Source organism: Pleurodeles waltl, chromosome 4_1 (genome assembly GCF_031143425.1).
Source record: "Pleurodeles waltl isolate 20211129_DDA chromosome 4_1, aPleWal1.hap1.20221129, whole genome shotgun sequence".
NCBI lineage: Eukaryota > Metazoa > Chordata > Amphibia > Caudata > Salamandridae > Pleurodeles > Pleurodeles waltl.
In genome coordinates this window covers 59,106,357-59,130,336 of record NC_090442.1, presented here as the reverse complement: position 1 = coordinate 59,130,336, position 23,980 = coordinate 59,106,357, and the positions used below count along the sequence as shown (strand labels likewise).

General features: G+C 43.6%; 1 protein-coding gene across 1 annotated transcript in view; it reads right to left on the bottom strand.

Moving 5' to 3' along the window:
• Positions 1-23,980, bottom strand: part of MPL (MPL proto-oncogene, thrombopoietin receptor) — a 71,785-nt gene that overhangs the window by 7,603 nt on the left and 40,202 nt on the right. Inside the window, exons 7-8 of the mRNA XM_069227345.1 lie at positions 14,734-14,912; positions 11,883-12,025 (exon numbers count right to left, since the gene is read on the bottom strand). Of these exons, the coding sequence (XP_069083446.1) occupies positions 11,883-12,025; positions 14,734-14,912 (322 nt within the window). The remainder of the gene's footprint in view (positions 1-11,882; positions 12,026-14,733; positions 14,913-23,980) is intronic.

Genomic DNA, 23,980 nt, shown 5'->3' with positions numbered 1-23,980 from the left:
TTTGAAGTCTCCCCCACTTCAAAGGCATATTTGGGTATTTAAACAGGGCCTCTGCCCCTACCAACTCAGACACTTCCTGGAGAAGAGAACCTGAACCAGAACCTGCATCCTGCCAAGAACACCTGCCTGGCTGCTCAAAGGACTCACCTGTCTGCTTTCTTTGAAGGACTGCTGCCTTGCTGTTGCTCTGCTGCCTTGCTGCTCTCTGGCTGTGGTGAAGAAGTGCTCTCCAAGGGCTTGGATAGAGCTTGCCTCCTGTTCCCTGAAGTCGCAGGACCAAAAAGACTTCATCTCTACAAGAAGGACTCCTTGTGCGGTGAAATTAGACGCACAGGCTGCCAGAAACGACTCACAGCCTGCACCACAGTGAAAACTTCACTGCACGCCGAACCGAAACGACACAGCCCGGCTTCGCAATGAGAAGATCGACGCAGCACCAGCATAGCGACTGGAAATTTGACGCGCGGCCTCACCGGATCGACGCACTGCTGAGCTGGAACAACGAAGCCCGACTTCCAGAGAGGAATTGACGCAGCGCCTGCCGTGCGGTAGAAAATTTGACGCAACACCTACCGGATCAACAAAGCTCCTGTGACTTCATCCTAGCAGCGCCAGAAATCCACGCATCGTCCCCGGGGTGTCTGAAAACCCCGCAACCCGAAGAGGATCCACGACCGAGCACCGGAAATCGATGCACAGCCGTCCCTGCGTGAAAACTAAACGACGCATCGCCGTGTGTGGCCCGAGAAATCGATGCACACCCCTTTGTTTCCATGCAACTCCTCCTCTGCGGTTCTTTACAGAGATTTTTCACATGAACCATGTACTTTGTGCTTGAAAGAGACTTTGTTCTGCTTTTAAAAGACTTAAGACACTTTATATCACTTTTCAGTGATATCTCAAAATATACTTATTGCATTTTAATTGTTTTGACCTGCATCTTATCAGATAAATATTATATGTTTTTCTAAACACTGTGTGGTGTATTTTTATGGTGTTATATTGTGTTATTGTATGATTTATTGCACAAATATTTTACTCATTACCATCTACGTTAAGCCTGACTGCTCAGTGCCAAGCTATCAGAGGGCACAGGATAGTTTGAATTGTGTGTGAATTACCCTGACTAGAGTGAGGGTCCTTGCTTGGACAGGGGGTAACCTTACTGCCAACCAAAGACCCCATTTCTAACAAGGAGGAAGTTACAAGGAGAAATAATGATATTTCTCCTTGTTACGCCTCACTTGGGAAGGCGCAGCAGTTTGGGCACATTCCCAGGTCTACCATTTATGGTAAATATGGGAGTGCATCAAACACCCATGCAACACACATGGAATGCCTCCCTGGGGCAGAGTCACACAAAGTAGCAACTTGCGCTACCATGCGTTTCTCCAGATTTATCAAACCACTCAGGGCCACACAAGGTGGACTTGTGTGGCTTGATAAATCACATCTTGGGCTTGCATCACGCATGCACCACGTTGCATAGTGCAAGAACGCAACCCCTTTCATAAATATGTTTGGTTCTGGGCATGCTACCCGTCAAGCCCAGCCTCCCTCCTGCTAAAAACCCATCCAGTGACTCTAAGATGGGATTGATGACCTTCTTCTGTTTCTGAGAGGACCAAGAGAAAAACACTTTGCATCTTTGCTGTGGGAGAACACGTCTTTCCATTGACAGCAGGAAGGATCCCCAGACTTCACAGACTGACAAAATACCACTGCAAGAGCCCCAGGGCTACCCATCTGCCTCACATGCAGAGGGCACCTTCATCCTCTCTGAAGGCCCCATCTCAGCACCAAAAGGCCAATGAAATTGGGAAGTGATGCTGGCTTCATCAAGCTTGTGAGTGTTTGATTTAGTTCTCTGTTGAGAGTGTTTATTTATTGTTAGGTTCTTTCCTATAGGACTGTGTATTTCTTTCTCATTGCAGGTGCTACCCCAGATCTATATTCCACCATCCTATGACAGTGGTGTTCAGATTTCCCCAGTGATCTATGTTTATGTTTAACATTTATACAGCTCACTGCTACCCAACCAGGGCTCCCCAGTGTTAATGAATAACCTACATAACAAGACCTACAAAGAGTCAAAAGAGCCTGGTCTTCCATTGGTTTTCTAAGATTGCTTCATGGGGTCTCTGAAGCAGAAGGGAGTTTGAAAGGTTGGACGCCAAGAACCAGGAGGTCCTTCCTCCCTGTCTGACTCTTCTGAGTCTAGGTATATAAGCAAGCTGCAATTAAAGGCCCTCAAGCCCTGGTTGGAATGCATGGTTGAATCAGGTGTCTAAAAAATATGTGACCACTATTGACAAAGACATGAAAAGCAAATCAGAGGGCCTTAAATGTAATGCACTTTTTGACCGGCAGACAGTGAAGATCACATAGATGAAAGGAAACCAGATGGTGTTTGGGGATACACAAGAGCAGGCATGCCACTGTGTTTTGTAATATTTGCAGATGTTTTAGTAGTCTGTGAAATACCCAAATACAGAACATCACCCCCAGAAGAGGTCAGATGTAATGATAGCCTGGATCACGGTGTTTTGGGTGTAGAGAGGATGGGACCATAGAAGCTCATTGAGGCTCCTATTGCAAATACTCTGATCTCCAGATAATCTATTGCAGGTGTTTCGATCTCCATTAACTTCATATCTATCTTTTGTTCCCCAAGTGATCAATTGCAGGTGTTCTGATCCTCAGGTGATCTATTGCAGATGTCCTGATCCCTGGGTGCTCTATTGGAGGTATTCAGATCCATATGTGATCTATTTGAGATCTCTCATTTGAACCTCAGGTGATCTATTGCAGCTGATTTGATCCCCACGTGCTCCAATGGAGGTGTTCTGGCCCCCTTGTGATCTATTGAAAATCTATCTTTTGATCCCATGGTGATCTACTACAGGTGCTCTGATCCACAGGTGATCTATTGCAGGTGTTCTAATCTTCGTGTGCTCTATTGCAAGTGTTCTGATCCAGAGGTGATCTTTTGAAAGTGTTCTTAACCCCAGGTGATCTATTGAGATCTATCTTTTGACCACCAGGTGATCTATTGCAGATGTTCTGTTTCCCGGGGAATCTATTGCAGGTGATATAATGTCCAGGTCATGTATTGCAGCTTTTCAGATCTCCATGTAATCTATTGCAGGTGTTCTGATTGTCTAGGTGAACTATTGTAGGTGTGATGATCCCCAGGTGATCTGCTGCAGATCCATCTTTTGATTCCCAGGTGATCTATTGTATATGGTGCCCCTGTACTGATGCCAGAAAATGAAGATCAGCTATCAAACTGTAATCAATAAATCATTTTAGGTGGAGTGCAGAGTTAACCACTTTACGAAAAGCCTTAAATTTACAGTCCATTAAGTATTGTGCTCACTTTCATTTCGCAGAGGTTGAGCTATCAGATTTATTTATAAGTTTAAATATATTTTTCTTCGTCTAATGTCTGTCTGCTCCCGAGAGAAAGCTGTGACCTTTAATACATTTAAAATTACACTTTTCAGGTCCAATTACTACATTGATCCCTGTCTCAAAGGTGACCTACCTTAACTAACAATATCTGTCCATTCTTTGGGACAAGTGTTCCCTGCGTTGATGATGTATTTCTTGATAGGCATATCCTCCTGGTTGTGGTTGATACATTCTAAGGTCACCAAGGTTCTCACCTTCCAAGAAGTTCTCTCTGGGAATACAAAGCCGGGAAGAGCGGTTGTGAGTGGGCTAAGCAGGAAGAGAGCTTCCACATTCAAGCTGGACACTACCTGAGCAGAGAGGTGGTCAGTAGAGTCAATGAAGTTCAGGCAATGCTTTGTCAGCTGAAGGAAATGAAGAGTAATGCACCCACCTTTCTTGACATCATCCATGATGCCCAGCCCAGAGCCCTGATCCTCACCAGCAAGCCTGATGGATGCCGATCCTCCCAAGAAGAGGGGTGAAGATCTTCTCAGAGGAGAGGGGGAGGGTAAGATTGTCGCTACAAGCTGCATCATGAGCCCAAATGTGCACAGCAGAGAGTCTCACCAGCGCCTGACTTCAGATCTAAGAGCACACAGAGACAGACCACAGCTTTCCCTTTCTGCCTCCAATGTGTAAGTGACCAATACCAGACTCTGAATCGACCGCAGATAGACCACAGAAAGTGAAGAGGATTATATCTGACTGCTCCTCGGAGCTGCAGAGAAATGACAGAGGTCTGAGAACAGTCTACTCTAAAACCTTCGAACAACAACAGCTCCACAGAGTCCCACAAGTATATTGTTGAGAGTACAGAGGATCAGTGAAGTGAGCAATGGCACCTGAGGAGGCCAGAAACCTACATAAGTACTGGTTTACTAGACTGCATGGTGAACATCCCAGTGGAATAGTGGAGACATTCTAATGGAGATGTTAACTATTTTCGAAAACGCGATGATTACCCCAAGGGTGTCTTGGTAGTAGGTCTGTGACAACACTCATACTGTAGAAAAAGGCTGCTTCAATTGCTGAAAGGCCACATCTTCACAGCCTACCTGAAGGTCAGATGGTCATAAACAAACAGAGCTCAGAGCTAAAAGCAGGTGATCCCAATGCTGGGATAAGTCAAAGAGAAAGTGGTCACCTAATCTGGACCTTTTAATGTTTGGGATGGTAGACATGGCTGCTGTAGAGGAAGACTGCGATTTTCTGGATATATAGGACTTCATCCAACAAGGAAACTTGCTGTTCTTTATAAAAAGGCCAGATGACTGCCAAAACAAGGGGCATTCTGGCCTATCTGGCATATGCAGCCAGATTTTGAGTTTTTGAAGAAGTTGTGGTTTGTATTGTGGAGGCTTAGGAGCGCTTAGACACAACAAATTACATTGACCAAGTCAAGAAAGAATAAATGGCCTCGGACAGAGACATTTCTACACTGCAATGGAAGGAAAGAAAGAATGTCCAAAACTCTTAAATTGAAAGAGAGAGTGACAACTTAAATATATGTGGTGTAGAAGCCAGGATGTAATCAGGGATAAGACCTGAGTCTCTTGCCCTGTCGCAGGAGTTGGAGGATGGACAAATTATCACGGCCACCACTCTGAATGTCTTAATGCTTTTGAAAATCAAGGTTTCTGTCCTGTCACTATTTAACTTTAATGCCTAGTCACCCAAGTCACCATTGTTAACCCTTCTTTAAAATATGCTTTCATGTGGCCCCCGCGCGGTCATCTGGTTGAATCACCAGTTCTGAATCATCTGCATATGTCATAGTCTGAGGTGAAATGATCTAACCAGCCGTGCAAGGATTGCAGCGCAGATATCAAACAGCATAGTGCTGAGCGAGGAGCGATTTGGTTCACCTCGCTTTACTGATCTGAAAGTCAACATGGCTATGCACGTTTCTTCCAAGTGACCCTTGTGTACAAGAAGTACCACCACCATCTACCCAGAGAACCAATTAAAGGAGTCGCTCTTTGCGGCACTCGGGCAAAATCCCACTGATTCTTTGAGAATGTGAATCTCTGTCACACAACTGGGAAGGATCAAATGGGTCAGCGATAGCTGACCTCACTTGCCTTAGATTGTCTGTTTCCTCATGATAAAGAGGGATCACAAAGAATTATGATGATCGACATTGCCACATGTGGTCCACTTAGAAACCTGATTGGAACATGACTATACCTAACTGGGACTCGGGTAAGCAAACATCTCAAGAGGTAGAGAATAGGGTCTAGTAGGTAAAGTCACCATGCCATGAAAACAACTGATCACAAGTCCTACAGGTGGGAGCTAGATGGAGATTGAAGTCACCTGCAGAGGTCATTCCTGATGAAGCTCCATTAGAAACCATTATGCCAGTTCCATTTGATAATTTCAGATTCAATTATTGCTTTGATAGTAACCCCAAGAGATTAATATCAGAATAGTTAATTTTGGCAACCAATGTTTGTGTTTTTGTCATTCATATTGGATAAGCATTCAATTTTATCCAATACTAATTTCATAATTTTTTAAATCCCAGATGATGTCCTTGTTGCATCAGCAACTCACTTGTGCATTTTTATTGTCTTTTTATTTATGATAAAAACTCTCTAAGGCCCCTTTGTTGTTGGTTTGATCACTAACCTAGTATAGTTCCTTATCCTTTTCCTATTATTTACCCCTTATTATGACCTGTCCCATTCCTGATGCTTTTGCTCCTGATTTATTTGTGGGCTGATTTTTTGTGGCCGATTGTTTTTACCACTCCTTTTATTCTCCTATGTTTTTGATCCAATGTTGTCACCACTGCGATCATTGGTTCAATGGGAAGCATTTAAAAATGTTAAAGTTTCAAAGTCTCCCTGCTTAGTGGGGCCAAATGGCTTTTTGTGAGAGATGCGAAGTTAAATACAAGGCAAATGAACTTCAGTGACTCCCCCATGCCAGACACTTTCAAGAAGAGCTTGCCACACAGTTCTTTAAGGGAAACTGATGGCTTTTCAAGATGTCAGTGGGACATGGGAGAGGACCAGGAAGACAAACACATCCTCTGCAGGAAGAGTAGACATTGTGTGGAGACATAAGCAGAACCTCAAATCAGGCATCATCCAGGAGTTTTACAGCACCTACATCTTGTCATTTGTAGTGGATAAAAAGAAGAACAAAGAGGTGAGACTGCATATGGATTACTGCACATTGAACAATCAATGCGCTCTAGACCAGGAGATGATGCCTTTTGCTGCATCGTGCCAAGATCCTTGCTCGGAGCTGCTGATTTACTGTGCCGGACCTGAGGACGGGATCCTAGGAAGTTCCAATGTGGAAAGAAGACCAAGAGAAGGCAGCGATCAGATGCCATTGGTTTTCTACATGTTTAACTAGCTGCACCAACTCTTCTTGGAGCAACCTTCAGTGTCTTCAACCTTCTAGAAGACACTGGAGAAACATGAGCAATGTTGGCTGAGTGTCTTGAACTGGCTATGAAAGAAGTTTCCCAAGATATTACTGGACAAATGGTTCATCTTCTTTCAGTTTAGAGTGGTGCACATTGGTCTGTGGGTGAGGGGCAGTAACATGCCTACTGAAGATGGAGATATTCAGTACTCGGCCCCCAACTAGCCATTATCATCAGCATTCCTAAGATCCGCTGTTTCCTGACCACACTGATAATGAGTACTCCAAACCCAGAAAGCAAGACTGAATGCTAGTTTACCAGGCCACCCTATCACTAGCTGCATAGGAAAAACATATGCTGTTAGTAGCAGGACTCTAAACAAACATTTATCACTGTCCACCACATATGACTGGCCTTCACAAGTCCAAGCAAGCATTACCCATGTCAGATTGATGCCAGTTTCAAAGAAAGGCCAATGTTGACACCACAGTCCTCGTTAGGCTTGCACTTAATTGAGAGTTTGGTTGCGCCGCACGTCCCGGCAGCGCGGTCTGGTCGGGTTGCGGCAGGGGCCGTGGTCTATTTTACAGGCCGCGGGGCCCGCCGTGCCCCCTTTTTCCGGCATTGCGTTGTCCTCGCCACTGCGGCGGGGACGGGAGCCCAGAATTGGGCTTTGGTTCTCACCGCGCATTTTGTGCGGCACACTGTAAATAAGTGAAGGCCCTCGGGCCCCCTCCCCCTCAGCCCCTCACTTACCTGGGGTTTCCTCTTGGGCTTTCTCTTTCTCTTTCCTCTCTTCTTGTGGGAAGCCAATTTTTCTACTATCCCATCATACCTTTCCCTTCTCTGGTTCCCTGCATGCACCTGTTTCCCTTCTTCCTGTGGCATTTTTCCTATCTGATTCAATTACCCCAATCCAAGATGGCTGTTTTTCCTTTTCCTGTTCATCACTTCCTGTTTAGGGGTACATAAGGGCCTTGAATTCTTTTCTCCTTGCATTGCAACACTGCTCGGTGGGGATCACGCTCCTGCTGGTTTTCTCATTTGATATCCAGTTTTTTCTCCTGTTTTTGCCTGTTCTCCCTGCATTTGTCCTAGTTTCTAGATTCTGATTTTTCTTTGTGTCCTGCTTCTTCCAGGGAGTTCCCATCTGGAGGGTTTTTCCCTACAGGGTTTTTCCTCAGGGACTCCTTCTGGAGGGCATGGACTGTATTGGCGTATACTGTCAACAACACCGTGGCTACCGGAAGGGGTCGCCCCTACCTCGGCCAGAGCCGGACCTGCAAGAACAGAGGCCTCACCCCATCTCCCTCTGGTCTGGACGGTAAGCCAAAGCCTAGGCTTGACAAGTTCGGCCTTCCCTTGTGGGCCGGTGAGTAAATGAGTGAAGGATCTCTGGAACGTCATGGTGACTTCTCCAGGATTCAATATTATCAGTCATAACACCATCAGGCTGAATGTAGTGATACAAACCCTGACTTGAAGGTAACATCTGTTTCCTCAGGCGATCAGGACACTTAGCGGCCAGCACATTTATATCCAAATGTAAACAAACTGCTGTATCTGCAATATTTACGTCTTAGAAAAACAGTAAAGCATCCATGACCATTGCTACGATGAGCTATGAGCTGCCTCAGGAGTAACAGGTAGTGCGGGCTTCGATAAAATCTTAAAAATATCCCTACTCATGGTGTCAGTCTAGTTGTGTGAAGCCTAGGGCACTGCGGTGAATGTGGTCAGCCCTTTTAACAAATACAGCTTGTTGCCACAGAAACCTTGAGGACCAGACACTAATGTGAGCATTTCATCCCTCTATACATCTTTCATCCTTATATTTTTTTGGTTCCCAACATTTATGCCTAAGGACCAGCGTGGTGATTGCTTCTTCCTGAGGCAACTCCTCATTGATGTGTCACAGCCCTTTCTCATAAGGCCGGTGAATTCTACCTCCAGTTTCAGAGCTGGTTTGCAGAGAGGCTTCTAAACCTTTAGGTAAGTAAATGGAGGGCGGGGTTCTAGAACAGTACTAGGTGCAGTTCCAAGCATGTACCAACAATAATTTAATTCACAGGGAACTGGGATACCACTGCCACCCTCTTAGACCATGTATTTCACTGGATGCAAGACAAAGTCTGCAACCTGAGCCAATCCTGACATTCTGGGAGCCTTGGAGAAGTGGGGCTTATCTCACTGCTCATCAGCTGGCCTCCTAGACTTGTTTAGCTATAAGTTTCTGCTAACTCCTCATGTCAACACTGAGGCTAAAGGCACATAATGCAGCTCTACTTGCATTAGAAACGCCCCCACCCCACTTTTTAAAGTATTGTGGAGGCGGGCAGAACACTGGTGGTGACTTGTCTAGCAACATCATTTATACTGGGCTAGTGCACACATTCTGCAGCAGACTGCACTGATAAACTAGATGGCCAACCTGTCAGCCTATAACTGCATGACCAAGTAAAAACAGCTGTGCAAGTGATCCACTGGATCCCAGTGGTGGTAGCAATGATTAAGTTGAAAGTACTGTGTGCGGCTCTAAAGGTCTTTTGGGGTAAAGGACAAGGATACTTGTAGAAATTGCAAAGTAGCATCCCAAAGTATCATTCAGTTTCTTTCAGGCTTAGAACCTGTGCTTTGTGATGGCACTTCTGAAGAAGCAACAAGTTTATGAGTGTCTGAACCCCATAGTGTGATCCCAGGAGCCACAGGCTATTGGGTGCCTTGAATGGACGTCTGAGGGTGAACCTAACCTACAGCTGTTTTAGGAAACATTTGAATGGACCAGCCTTCACCATAATATACTCTAACTTCCATCCTCAGACTCATTATATTAGAGGTTTGGCCTACACCAGATCACACTTCATCTTCCACCATCAGACTCCTGTCTGTGATGAACATTGGACTGTGGTTATGCTCTTCAGCAGATCAAACTTTAATTTCTTGGACTATGAATAACATTAGACTAGGGGATCTGGCCTACACCAGATCACACTTTAACTGCTATTCTCAGACTCCTGCCGTTGAAGAACATTGGACTCTGGTTCAGCTCTACACCAGATCTGAGTTTAACTCCCAGTAAGCCTTTGCAAATCCGCATTATTCTTATGGAGCGTTGATGTAGCCACAGAACAGCACTTTGCAAAACATTATGATATTTAGATTGATATGAAAATGAAACAACATCTTAAAATCGTTGCTCTTCTTTTTCATAACTGAGAGCACCCCTAAATCTTAATCACCAAAAATGACAAAATCACTGCCCACTTCAAAGTGCACAGCCTCTCTGATAACTAGTAGCTAATGTCGTAAGAAAATGATCAAACATTGCTGCATCCTTTACCAGATATTGTTCCACCTCTATGGGGAGACCTTCCAAAGCCTGGATGACTACTAACCCTGCTGTTCATCATAGACACAGAATCATTGAACCTGCCTTCATCACCGTCTGTGAATACATTGTATTCCCAGCAGATGATGACTCTCATCCATATGTCCTCCTCCTGGACCAATCAGCTGCCTTCTAGATGGTGATCGAGGCCAGGTAGAATGGGTGCGTGCCTTCCAGGATCTGGAGCACTTCTCTAGAGCAGTTCAGATCCTCTAGATCCATCAGCAACTAGCCAAAATGGAGCCCTTGCTCTCCATATAGTGGTCCTGGGGAGTCCATTGTGGCCTCATCAATCCACATCTACTCAATGGATAGGTAACCAGCCAGGCCTTTTCTTCCTCGTCTGGTCTTATTCCTATCTGGGTTAATGTCCCCCTATAATTGTTGTGTGTGTGTGTGTTTGTGAGAGAGAGGGTTTGTGTGTGTGTTGGCATGTAAGTAGAGGAAAGGTAGCGTTTTAAATGTGTAAAGTTGCACACTGCCCTCCCTGAGCGTCATTTTTTTTATGCTCCGGTGGTGCAGTGTGCCAGCCCATATTTACAAGGCCACGCAAAGCCACCTTTCATGGCTTTTCATGGCTTTGTAAATATTGAGCACTTTCACGCACATCACTGCGTGAAAGGGACGTTTCATGGGTGTTGCTTGGGTCGTTCCCACGCAACACCCATGGAACCCGAAGGAATCTGACGTATTCCCAGATTTACAAGTCTGGGAATGCGTCAGATTCCTACGCCAACTCAGGTGTGGCGTAAGAGTGACTCAAAGGGGAGAAATATCTTTATTTGTCCCCGTTATTTCCTCTTTCTATGTGTGCTGCGGATACGAAGAGGAAAACACTTCTTGTCCCTTCCTGCACAAAAACAATCATCCCCACAACACAGGCACCCTTGCACCATGGTGCAAGGGTGCCTGCATTGGTGCAAGACAGCAATTTGTGCACATCTATTTATGTGTGTTACGCTCATGTCAGTAGATGTGTGCATGCATGTGTTTGTGGGCGTGTGGTGTGTGTATATATATTTTTGTATCTATTTGTGTGTTTGGATGTACATGTGGGTAAATGTGTGCATTCATGTGTGTGTGGGGGTAAGGGTGTGTGTGGTGTGTGTGGTGTGTTAAGATATGTATTTGTATCTACTTGTGTGTGTGTGTGTGTTGTGTGTTTATATATATCGCTGCATCTGTTTGTGTGTGCATGTACATGTGGGTAAATGTGTGCATTCATGTGTGTGTGTGTGTGGTGTGCTTCTATATATATTTGTATCTATTTGTGTGCGTGTGTGTATGTGCGCATGCGCTTGTGGGTAATGTGTGCATGCATGTGTGTATGTGTGTGTAAACATGCGTCCGTGTGTGTGTTTGTGTATGGTGCTAACACTTAGGCCTGGAGTGGAGCTTAGATTTACATCCTGGTTTGTTTTGTGCATGTTGTAAGTATATATGTTTGGCTGCATATATAAAACGGCGTGTTTGTGTGAATGAATGATATATTGTCAGTGGATGTAAGTGGATGTGTATGAGTCTGTACCTCTGAATGTACGTTTGCTTGTGTGTGCTGCCATGTGTTGCACCGGTGTGTCTGGTTGTCTGCTGTTTACTTGAGGTATTTGCACAGAGGACAGTGAAGCTCACTGGGCCCGTCTGGTCTGATATTACCTTCCAGTCCGAGGCATTCATCGCAGAGTACCGGACCTCATAGATCAGGTGCCCCTCCAGCTGTGGCAGAGGCGGTGCCCAGTGCAGGGTCAGGTGGTCGTCGCTCACATTAGAACTGAGGATCTGAGGGGCGTGAGGGCGCACTGTGGGGAGAGGAGAAGACCCTCGTCAGGCCTCGCAAGCAACAGAGCACAAAACTCTTAGGAGGAAAAGAAGGAAGTGGGGATAAGAAGAGAGAGAAAGGAAAGGAAATGAAACGAAACGAAACTAATAAATACATGTTGCGAATCCCAAAGTTCATACAAGTAAAGAAAAAACGTACACAAGTACTAAAAAGCAAAGTGCATGGTATAAAATATATCTGGAAGTAAATCAAGCACATCTTTAAAAAAAAGAGTTCATGAGCATGCGCTTCGCAACTAGCAGGGGACATCACATGCCACAAAACTCAACATTTATCTCACACAATGAATTAAAAGTACATCTCACCAAAAATTGTGATTCTTGCATAAACTGGATCACATCTCAGAAAAACAAGGCGCATTTAAAAAACAACAAAATATAATTCAGAAAAGTCCATCTCTAGTAAATAAAGTATACATTCAGACAAGAAAAGCACCGTTTTTAATAGACATTGTTAATTGAAAATTAAACAGTAGTACAGAGAAAACCAAAAGACAGCTTAAAAATGCAGTTTGCAAAAAAATATATATCTTGCAAAATGTTGTGTTTCAAAAACCAGCCTCAGGAAAATAGATTTCATGCAAGATCATTTAAAAATAAATCAAAGTATATCTCATAAGAAACCTTGGGGAATATTCATAAACAGCAGTGGTACCACTCAAATACTACAAAATAATATATGCACAAACCTACAGCCAGATACCTCCCCCCGCCTCTCCTATGCCACAGTGACAGCCATCTCCTTACACATAAGTACACGTTTTATTAGTAAATACAGAAAGGGCACTGGGGGAGGTGACTGGAAAATGGGGAATACTTACTACTAAATCAGAGGAGTTTAGAGAAATTTAAGGAGAGGTTTGTGGAGGGACATGTTAATATAAACACACATCGATGAATGAGTAATTTGTTGGTCATAAACGAAACTTTTCAAGTTACTACTGCACTAACTGTGTCAAGAGAGGTGTAAACGTACTCCAGCCCAGTCTTGGCGTCAGTCAAGCACTACGCAGGTGCACTCACAGGTACTGCGACACACTCCCACATTAAACAATGGAGACAAAGTGATGGTTGTGAATCGGCCCATGCCCTCTACATAGTAAGAAAGAATAATGTAAGTGGTCATCCCTGACGCCAAGTGGAGTATGATGGTCCTGGAGGATGGGTGCATATGTGTACATGTTCCGCAGCACTTATAGCGCGGGGATACAGGGAATCTAATATCTATGAATCTGGAGCACAGGCAGCCCACAGCTGGAAGGCATAAGACTAGCAAGGCAAGACAGATGCTGCTGTTGGGCAGTGGGTGGGTGGACATCTCAGGATTGGATGGTGGGAAGGGAGGGACCCAAAGCCTGGAAAGGAAGAGAAGAGACAGCTCACCACAGAAAGGTGGGAAGGTGATGGAGATGGTGGACAGGGAGACTGTGGGTAACTGAGTTGAATGTAGGGAGACCACTCGTAGATTGAAAGCGATGAGGCAGACAAGCCATGATTATAAGATTTATATGGGGATAGGACTTGGTTAGAAATCACCTAATGAACCTACACTTGCAAAAGTTTTCTCCAATGATCCTGGACTCATTAGCAACAGAGACAAGAGACCTCTTCAACACACATTTACTCCATAACCTAGACACTTCAATGGTATGTCAGGCCTTAACTGCAGTGAACTATCCTCCTTTTTAAGAGGACCAAAACCATACAATGTTGTTACTAAATACTCTCTTGTGGAAATGTATAATGCTCTCATGTTAACCCATATTTACTGAATGTACACATCAATGTCAGCGCCTTAATTCTGCACTGCGACATCGCTCTACTAATTGCAATGAATCTGAATTTTCACAATCCTATCCCATTGATTTCCTTTTATCACTCGTGTACCCCCACATGCATGACTTCCTTATCCTCTTTTGACTCTTGTTGCCTTTGATTACTCATATAGATTATATATTATTTCCATTTAATTCTCGTATGTTTGGCATATACAAAAAAATCTCAATAAAATTTATCTGAACTGAGAAAAAACACATTACAGATGTATGCCTTCCTAGCCTATAATACAATGCAAAATCATATTTTTTCACTAATTGTACTACCCAGGTCCCTAAAAACATGACAACGCTCTCTACAGGATGCTCTATATGTAATCCATTAGAAGAACATGTGAGATGTTCCAGGTCTAGAGCTCCCTTTGACAGGACTGCTACAGCCTCCTTGGTTCAGTGGTACTAAACATTATTCCTTTGTATGGTATGTTTTGGTAAGGAGCCCTCATCCCTTTTAGTCCATCATAAAATAAAGACATAAGGAAATAAATAAATACATAAATAAATAAGGACCACAAAGACCGGCAAATACTGGAGAACGGAGGAGGAGCTGCAGGCAGAAACCCAAGGCAGGAACATTATCGAGAAGCCTCACCATGATGTGTCAAAGTGGGGAAAGTGAGACAAGGCACAATAAGGAGAATGAAAACTAGTGCCTTAAGAAGCAACCAGAACAAGCCCCTATGCTGATATAGGGACATAGAACATAGGAAAGGTAGTCCAGGGAAGAAGGAGTAAAAGAGCAGAACATTTCCTGATGGAGACTTCTGGAGTGAGGAAGGGAAGGAGAGAGAGCAAGAGAGGGAAATAACATAAATGCATGTGACACTTCTCACCAACTTTCTGGATCTTAAATGGCTCCTTGCAGAAGGCGAGGACGTCTTTGGTGACGGTGGTGACGTTCACAGTCACTGAGATCTCGCTGTGAGTCTCTGCTGGGAACTCACACTTGTGGACTGAGGTCTCCTCCTGCAGCTCAGTTCTAGACGGAAGACACAGTTCCCAGACTGTACCCCTGTGGATCAAACAAAAACAATGGATTAAAAGGCAGAGGTATTCACCCCCTACACACCTCTAGCAGCCTGTGTTCTCTGCCTAGTCATCTGCACAAGCTTGTAGCAGCCTGTGGCCTCTGCTTGGAGAATGGCACTGATATTGAAAAGTATTAGTCTTCCCCATGAGACAAAAGTAAAAAGCTGCTTCTTGTTATGTGACTACACTGTATGAAATAGATTTTTGGACTTGGCCCTTTCTTCAGGGGCACCCCCAAACCTTTTGACTTCACTCTCTTCTGTTGGCTTTCAGAACTCTGCAAACGTTACCACTGCTTACCAGTTCTACAGCGTGTGTGCTCTCTCCTTTAAACATAGTAGAATTGGCTGACACCCCACTGGCTCATCCAATGCACTTGTAGGTCCCTAGTAAAGTGCAATACATCTACCCAGGGGCTGTAAATTAGATACTACTAGTGGGACTTCAGCACTGATTGCGTCCCCCACTTAAGTAGCTCTTCAAACATGTTTTATGCCTGCCATTGCAGCCTGTATGTGCAGTTTAAACTGCCATTTCGACCTAGCAAAATAAACCTTTTGTCAGGCCTACACCTTCCTTTTTCATACATACAAGCCACACCTGTAGTAAACAGCCCATAGGGCAGGGTAAAGTGTATTTAAAAAAGTTGGACATGTGCTTTTAAGTTTGACATTTTCTGGTAGTGAAAAAAGTCTTACATTCGCTTTGAACTACTGCAAGGCCTACTTCTCCAAATGAATGACATTGGATTACCTTATTAAATTTAATAAGTGGTAACTTCCGATTAGGAGCAGATAGGAATTTTGAGTTTGGTGTCTAAAGATTTGAAATTTAAAACCCTCTTTAACAGTAAAGTCAGATTTTAAGTCACAATCTTGAAAATGCATCCTCAACTCAGGAGCTCACACCGGAGCTTGCACTTCTTTGGAACCTCCGCTGTGCGGTGCATCCTTAATGCAGGACCCCTCATTGCAGCCCTGCAGCTCCCCAGAATCACTGCTGCATGACACATCTTCAACGCAGGACTTAAAACCACTGTTTAGACTGAATGGAATAAGAACACTTAAGGACGCAAGCATTTTTATTTTAAGGGGATTTCAGGGAACATAATCGGGTGTGTGATGAAATGTATGGGCATAACAGAAGAGCACTTGAAAAATGCGATCTGACTGTTTTATGATTGCCTGTTAATATTGCCTGGTTCTATTTCATTTATGGTAATGTTCAACGTTGGACCGTTTTGATTTTAATGGTATTTTTATAAGATCACTTTTTATAACAGCATAAAAATGTATATGATCATTTTTACATTGTTTTTCATTTTCTCTAGATGATGGTAAGAAATCCAAGCAATAAACGTTTACAATTACAACTAAACTCTCAGGTGGACCGATGGGGAGGAGCACAGCCGCAGGGGATGTTGACACAGGCAGACCGTCACCAGAAGTGAAATCTCAGATACGCATGTAGGGTGCAGCGGAGTCACCGGGTCTGAAGATAATGGCGTTGGTACAGAAGGTGGAGGCAGTGTAAGTTTACAACAAATCAGCATTTTCAATTGCAGAAGAGTTGCTTCTTTAATAAAATCCACCAACAGGCAAACTCGGTGGGCCATTTGCAGTTGGGTTGAGACGAATGTTTGCAGTGCAACACCAGGGGCTAAAATACAGGCCCAAAGTCATAAATTTTCATAAAAATCTGAAGATGGCCCTTTGATGATTTTAAGGTAGTTAAGGAAAAATGTCTATATGTAATACTTCTGGATAGCATAAGGGGAGCAGTTTAATTGCTCAGTAAAGAAATAGGTTTATAGCGACTAGAGTAAGACAGATGAAGTCCCATTTCATAAACATTAGGGCAGGCTATGAAGCCACCCTGAAGGGGGAATATAAAAGAACTAATTATTTACAGTACAAAAGCTAAAAAAGTTAGATGACTTAAAACATTGTCCCACTATTACTGTATATCTTTTTCCAAACTTTGCAAACTTTGTGACTGGTGGAAAGTTAAAAAAGATTATGAGGACAAATTGGCAAACATTTGTTCTATGGAAATAAATTCTTGCTATCACTTTTAGAAAGGGAATTCTTTTGTGAAAAATGTTTTGTGGAGAAACTATCGTGGAGAATTTTTTGACCAAAGGTGAAAGTTTATGAATAGCTCCGGAGAGCTTGCTTCTCTGCCCTATGCTGTTCTCGTTGCAAATCACTGGAAAGTTATTGTAGGCGGTTTGATATCTACCTCTGAATAAAACAAACACGGGTGTCCACTGAGAATCTCCCTCTTTACATGGACTGTCACCCTAGAGCTTAGCTCTGAGGTCAAGGGGGCACTCAAAGTACAACCCTCTTTAACAGAGAGTGGCTCCTGCCCTCGCTTCCCAGGCTGCTCTAGACTGACAGTGGTGGCAGCATTAGTGTATAGTCAGTGGGAGGGATTTGCTCCTGGTATAGTCTATGCAGTCTCCCTCACCTGGGTTCTCCTTTTGTCTCTCTGATGTCTGGGATATGTGTGCTAAGAGCAAACCTGTTCATGGGATGACAATGGCTTTGTAAGCCTTTGTGTTTAATGTAAAACAAGATGTAAGCTGTTCTGCCAGATATTACAGCTCCCCTGTGCTCCTCCAAATACTTGCAGAAGCTTGGTGGGTTGAGGAAGGAGCCATCCCTTATATGTGGTTAGCTGAGGATTTCTTTCTGCTGTGTAATATTCAGGGCCTCCTGTTCTGATGGTTATTAGCATTCATCCTTGGGGGCGTAGCACATGCAGGTACTAATTGACTTAGGGGGAGGGCTGCAGGCTCTCTCCATGCAGTGATTACAGAGTGAATCTGAAGGAAATGTGCCACCAGGATTAGGAGTGCACCCAGAATTCAAATGTAGTAGACACTTTCATTGGAGGAGCCTCCCATCAGTGAAAGCTAAAACTTTCCAGTGGATTTTTCAATGTTGTACTCTTTTTCTGAATAGCCACACAGCAAGGTGATGGAGTAAGCAAAGATCCAGGAGTGGAATTGAGGAGTTAGATTATCATTTCCCATATCCACCTGAGGAACAGTGCCTGGATTTGAGGTGGTGATTTGTGATGGATTGACAGTGGAAAGGAATTTAGAAGTCTGACCAAAACTCACCAGGAAAAAAGACTTTTCAGCATCCCAGCAGGGAATGAGTTATCTGTGTTGACTGTGGAAGATCAATCGCTTTTAAGCACAAGGAGTCTACAGGCAGCTACTCAAGATAAGGAAGCTTGCCTCACATCAACAAGGAGGGATGCAGGGGAAGCTCTTTACTGTCATTGCAGGCAATGTTGCTTTACCCCTGACCCTGACCTGTGCTGTGGAAGGTTCTGAGTGCTTCCAGACACCATCTGTAACTGAGGAAGAGTGTCCTATTGAAGAACTTACTATTTGAGCCTTTGGTCCCCGCCTCAGGGCTTGCACAGTGTTAAGCTTTGTCCTGGCTTGCTCTGCACCATTAGCGTGCGGAACCGTCCCAACGGGCACCCTGCTGTTAGAAAATCTAGAACATGGCCAGTGAGCTGTGTGGTACACCCCTTTTTGTGTCTTGTGAGGGTCTACTCGCATCTTTACCAGCTACTCCCCTCCTATAGCTAGCCCAGAGGCCACTAGACTAGCGAGAGTCCAGTAACTGTGCCTAGACATCAGGCACCACCAACCAGTCCTCGACTCCTCCAGAGCAGTGTCCCCTCCCACGGAAGTGTGGGTAGACCCAGGAACATTTTACTTCTTATCAACTGCTGAAGCCAAATCACTGCAACAAAAGTATTGGTACCATTTCTCTATCTTTGAAAAGTAACCCTGTGCAATGGGAGTTTTTAATTCCACTGTTAATAGTTCCTAATCATGCCCCCAAGGTAGCACATTCAAGAGAAATATGGAGCAGCTGTTTAAAAGCTGCTCGGTGTTTCTCTGTGCAGGCGGCAATCTGCCTGTACTTTTCAGAGGGAGTAGAGATCCCTTGCAGGCGGTTGTAGTGAGTCATTGCACCTGTGTGCTAGGGGATGTCTGCGGGGTCTATGGGACACCTTTTCATCCCTCCAGAGGGCTGCCTTTAGAAGGCACACTGAAAGTGCACCTTCTAAAGGCATGTTTGTCCCTGTGCCCACGTCGGTAATACAGAGCAGGTGCAGAGGCACAGAGGTTCCCTCATTTGCATAGAGCCCACACCCCCATGCAAATGAGGGAACCCCCTCCAATGATAGCACTGGTGCATATGTGCACCAGCGCTATCTGTATAATGAAAGAGGCCACACACACGTTTGTTGTCCCTTCTGTAATACCAGTGTCCAGGGGGCACGCACAACAGGTGGAAATGCCCATTGTGCCCCCAGGGCACTTCTATAATACAGCCCCTGGTGGTCACTGTGTATCTTAGTTTTATGTGTAATTTATTTTTCTTGTACAGTAAAATACTTGTTTCATAAAATAATGCACTGACTGGACATGGATATTATTAGCTGGCATTAGGGCGTCTGACCCACTTCACCTCCTTGAGTAAGGCTTGGACTGCTCTGTCTCGGGACCCTGAGAGAGTCAAGTGCGGGAGAGGAGCACGTGGTTATCCAGTTTGGGGGTGAGTAGTATTGTGGCCTCAGCACACCGGTGTGAACACTCATCCTGATGCAACTGAAGCCCAGCAAACCCTGCTGCCCTGGGAACCCGGCTGTCAGAGCTGGTAATTGTGCTGACTTTCACATGCAGATTTACATTTTGCACACATGTGATCCTTAGCAAATGAACTGAGGCACATATTTATGACAGGGTGATCGTCCCTTAACTGGTTGAGTAGGAAGCAATCGTGGAACATGGAATGCTGGGATTTAGTTATGCTTAAACTAAGATTGTATCTACCACCTCGCATCCATGTTAAACACCCTTGCAAAAGTATACATAAAGCAGGTTCAAAATTCATCGGCAGGTATAGGAGTCTTTAAATAGATTCCACTTTGATAAAAAGAAAGTAACTGCACAACATCCTTAACATGAGGTCACAATCTATTGTGGGTCTTGGCAAACACATCCAGAGTTAGTCAGTACGTATACCCAAGGAATATTTTCAGGCTTTTTGGGCTGCAGAAGCTCACAATAATCTTACATCTGAATTCGGGGGCCACCCACCCCTCTCAATAAGCACTACAAGTGATGACCGCCATTACAGGGTGGTTTAGGGTCTTTGCAAGCCGCATGACAGAGCAGGTCCCCTCATGGAAGTGCGGGGCTGCTTTTGGGATTAGAGATTTACGAAAGATATCAAGCGTTCAAAGCACAGGTTGGTGTGTGTTACTATGAGTTTTCTTTCCTGCCATAGACATAATGAAAAGACTGTTATGCCAATTTCCGAGGCACAGAATAACATCACTGTCCTGTGACTATCTGCCCAACCAAGAACTTTGGTTCTATGTTGTACCTCAAGGTCATATTTTAAAATAACAATAATTCTGCAGTGTAACGCGAGGATCTCTTCTCTGCTTGAAGGATTTTTTTAAATATATAGCTGGCAAATTTTTTACTTGGTAGCATCAAGGCTCAATAATTGTTCTATATATCCATAAGGGATATATTTTCCAACATATGCATTTCAAGTTCATCAAGGCAAAATATTGTGTGTACCTAAAGATTTAAAACTTTTTATCGTTCATGTAGCATGAGACCCTCAACACATAATGTAATACAATTTACTTATATCATGAAAAATATTATTTTTTCAAAATATTTACAAATTACCTATTTAGTTTTTCAAAAAACAAAATATTAACACAACCTAGCCCACACATGCTTCTCAACCACACTTAACTACAGGAAAAAGGGTACCATTCACATATTGTCTATTATATTTTATATTTAACTTTTCTTTCCATTATATTCCATATGACCGTTTATTGTCTCAATAATATCATCGATAATTTACAGCTAGTTTCGGTTTTTGATCTAATGCCTTCATCAGGAATTTTAAGATGGTTACATTTACACTAAAAGCACATATTCTTCACTCGGGTGTCTTATTTTCCAAATACACCAGGTCTCTTCAGCATAATAATTGTTTAATATAAAACGAAAGGACAACTCAATAGTTTTAATCCTCCTGACTCTCTCTACACCCGGATACAAATCCGGGAAGGATTCATCTTCTGTATTTCACTTGTCTATTATTACTTTTCATATCTTAGTGATTTTGTTCCTAATGTCATCCATATCTCATGTGGGTCTCTTTGACAGGTAAAAAGTAGTTCTTCTAAATTCTCACAGGCAGTGTGTAGCTCCTTGTGCTCAACCTGACCCTCACGCAGAGCCATTCTGAATGTTTGTCGGGTTCCACAAAATCGGTGTCACCCCACAGTCTAGATGAAGTGGGGTATGTCCAAACCAGTCTGGCTTGGTCCCATGCACAATGATGCAATCAAAGTGATGTTTCATAGGCACCTCCAGGTACAGTCTGCATGTTGTTTAATATAATAATACCAAAATGCAGTTTAGGAAAGGTGGAAGAATTATCTAGGCAGCAGTGAGTTGGAAGTTTTGATTAATGGGAGAGGGGTAACCACAGAAACAATAACTGATAGAGTAAAAAGTCTAGCTTTATGTGCCAACACATGCAAAGACACACACCCACCAAAGGTGTTTGCATACAGTAGCACAGTGAATTGAGACCTAGTGATTTTTTTTTCACTTAGTTGTTGCTCTTCCTGCTTGTTCATTCAACCAGGGAGCGAAGCATCTTTTAAACATGGCTCACATCGCATGGACCTTTCGTTTTTCTTGGTCTTCTTACCCTTTGGCTCACCAGTCTTCCCTCCCTCTCCTTGCTCGTGCAGGGAACCACCTTTCCTTCACAGAGGTTGTGTGGCAAACAACCTTGTCCTAACTCTGGCTCTCTCCACTCTCCACGGAAGATGAACCACGCAACACCACATCAAGATGTGTGGTGCGTAGTCACACTGGATTGGGTTGCTTGCTCTTCTGTTAAACCCACAAGGCAGCCATTTTATGATGGCGTTAATAATATCCTGGTGAACTGCTGCTGCTTTGTTGGAGATACTTTGTGGCACAGCTCTTTGCTGTTGTCTCGCGTCACTCCCCTCGGCAGGCTCATGCTTGTTCAATGATTATGTCCTTCTCTAGTCGTTCATGTCACCTCTGCTCCAACCTCCGCTTCATCACAAGTGGCAGTCTGGCTCTATCCCAGACAACCTAGTGATTCTGATTTCCTAGCCTCGCAGTTAAGGTATCTGAGGCAGGTCTGTCACTCATTACCCAGTACACTGTGTGCGGCTGCCCACAATGTGCTTCACCACAATGCCATCGGGTCATCAGCTCCATCCTGGAGACGTACTCCATTTCTGCCAGTCACCACTGTAAACCTGTGCAGTGCATATGGACTGACCAACATTGTGAAATACATTTCTTGTGTCTTGTTTACTTCAGAATACAAAGGGCCTGATTTAGTGTTCAGTGGATGCATTACTCCATCACAAGCGTGTTCGATATCCCGTCGGCCACATTACAAGTGCATTATATCCTATGGCATGTCTGATTCCGTAGTCATGATATTCATAACATTTGTGATGGAGTAACCCATCCGCTGAACTCTAAATCAAGCCAAAACTTCCTTAAAACATACACAGCTCAAAACACCTTACGTTGGCGCATTCAGATAAATTAACCTAGACATTTTCTAACAGGCATGCCAAAGAAAAACGTAAAGAAATGCTCCCAAACAGTTCAAATATTGCAAACCATACCAAAGATTTCCAATCTTGTAATAAATGGTTTAAATAAACCAAAAAATGTTACATCATATATAAAATACAGACAATTCCAAGCAATCAAATATTCTACAAAATACATCTACACACATACAAGCTGAAAAAATGAACATCCCACTTTAGTGAATATTAATCCAATCCATTATTCTATGTCCACAACATTCTTGCCATGCCAAACTATTACATTTTCTATACTTTCTTCTGCTGGTGGGGGCCTATATTAAAGGAAAGTTTATTTCAGAAACCTCATAAAGTGTGTAGAATCATTATTATAATATAGCAGACTGTGATCACAATCAATGTTCCCTCTAATTTTTTTCCACTGTGTGCGGCAGTGTGCGGTCTCTGTGCGCTGCAGCCAAGGATACGTGCGCCAAGAAATTGACCATTCACACGCGCGCAGCGCATAACTAGCCAAGATCTTTGGCATTAGCCTCTCCATACCACTAAAGCAAAAAAGGGATATCATTGCTCCATGCAATGGGGCATCAAGGCAGTTTTGTGACCTGGTTGCACACGCCCAAGGACATGACCTGTTAGGGGAGCACGTATATTGCTCTAAAAGGCTTATTTAGGCTTAGAAAGTGATAACGCATATAAACTACCACAAAGTATAGGAATGGTGGAACATTTGATAACAGCACATTTTCTACTATTCTGAAGCATTTCCTAGCTCATTAACCATTTATTTCCAAGACAAATATCACTTGCTCGCTTGTATGCTAAAGGACGCCAAATGATGTTTACAACACTCCCCGCGGCATTTAAACGCTGTTTTCATTGACTTCAATCCAGATTCAAATATGAGCATTATCTGCCTTAGGGGAACACGTATATCGCTCTAAAAGGCTTATTTAAACTCAGAAAGTGATAAAGCATATAAACTACCACAACGCATAGGAATGGTGGAACATTCGATAACAGCACAACGTGCGCGCTTGCCAAAGGGGCCTGCGCGATGGGGGAAGGAAAGGTGCGCGCGCGCTCGCGCGTGCGCCTTACAGGGAACATTGATCACAATTAAGTGCATATAATTAAGAAGAAAAATTAAATGGCATCCCAAGGATATGTCCAATTCAGAAAGATCTAAAAAGACATTTTTCCAACATCCCTACTGAATCACATACAAAGTTCCCTCATCAGAGAAAATATGAACAAATTAGCATAGATATTTCTCATCATAAAAAAACACTTCATAATGATAAATCTACTAGATTTGGGTTCATTCTTTCCATACCTTCCAAGCACTATAAATAAGCTTCGGCATGG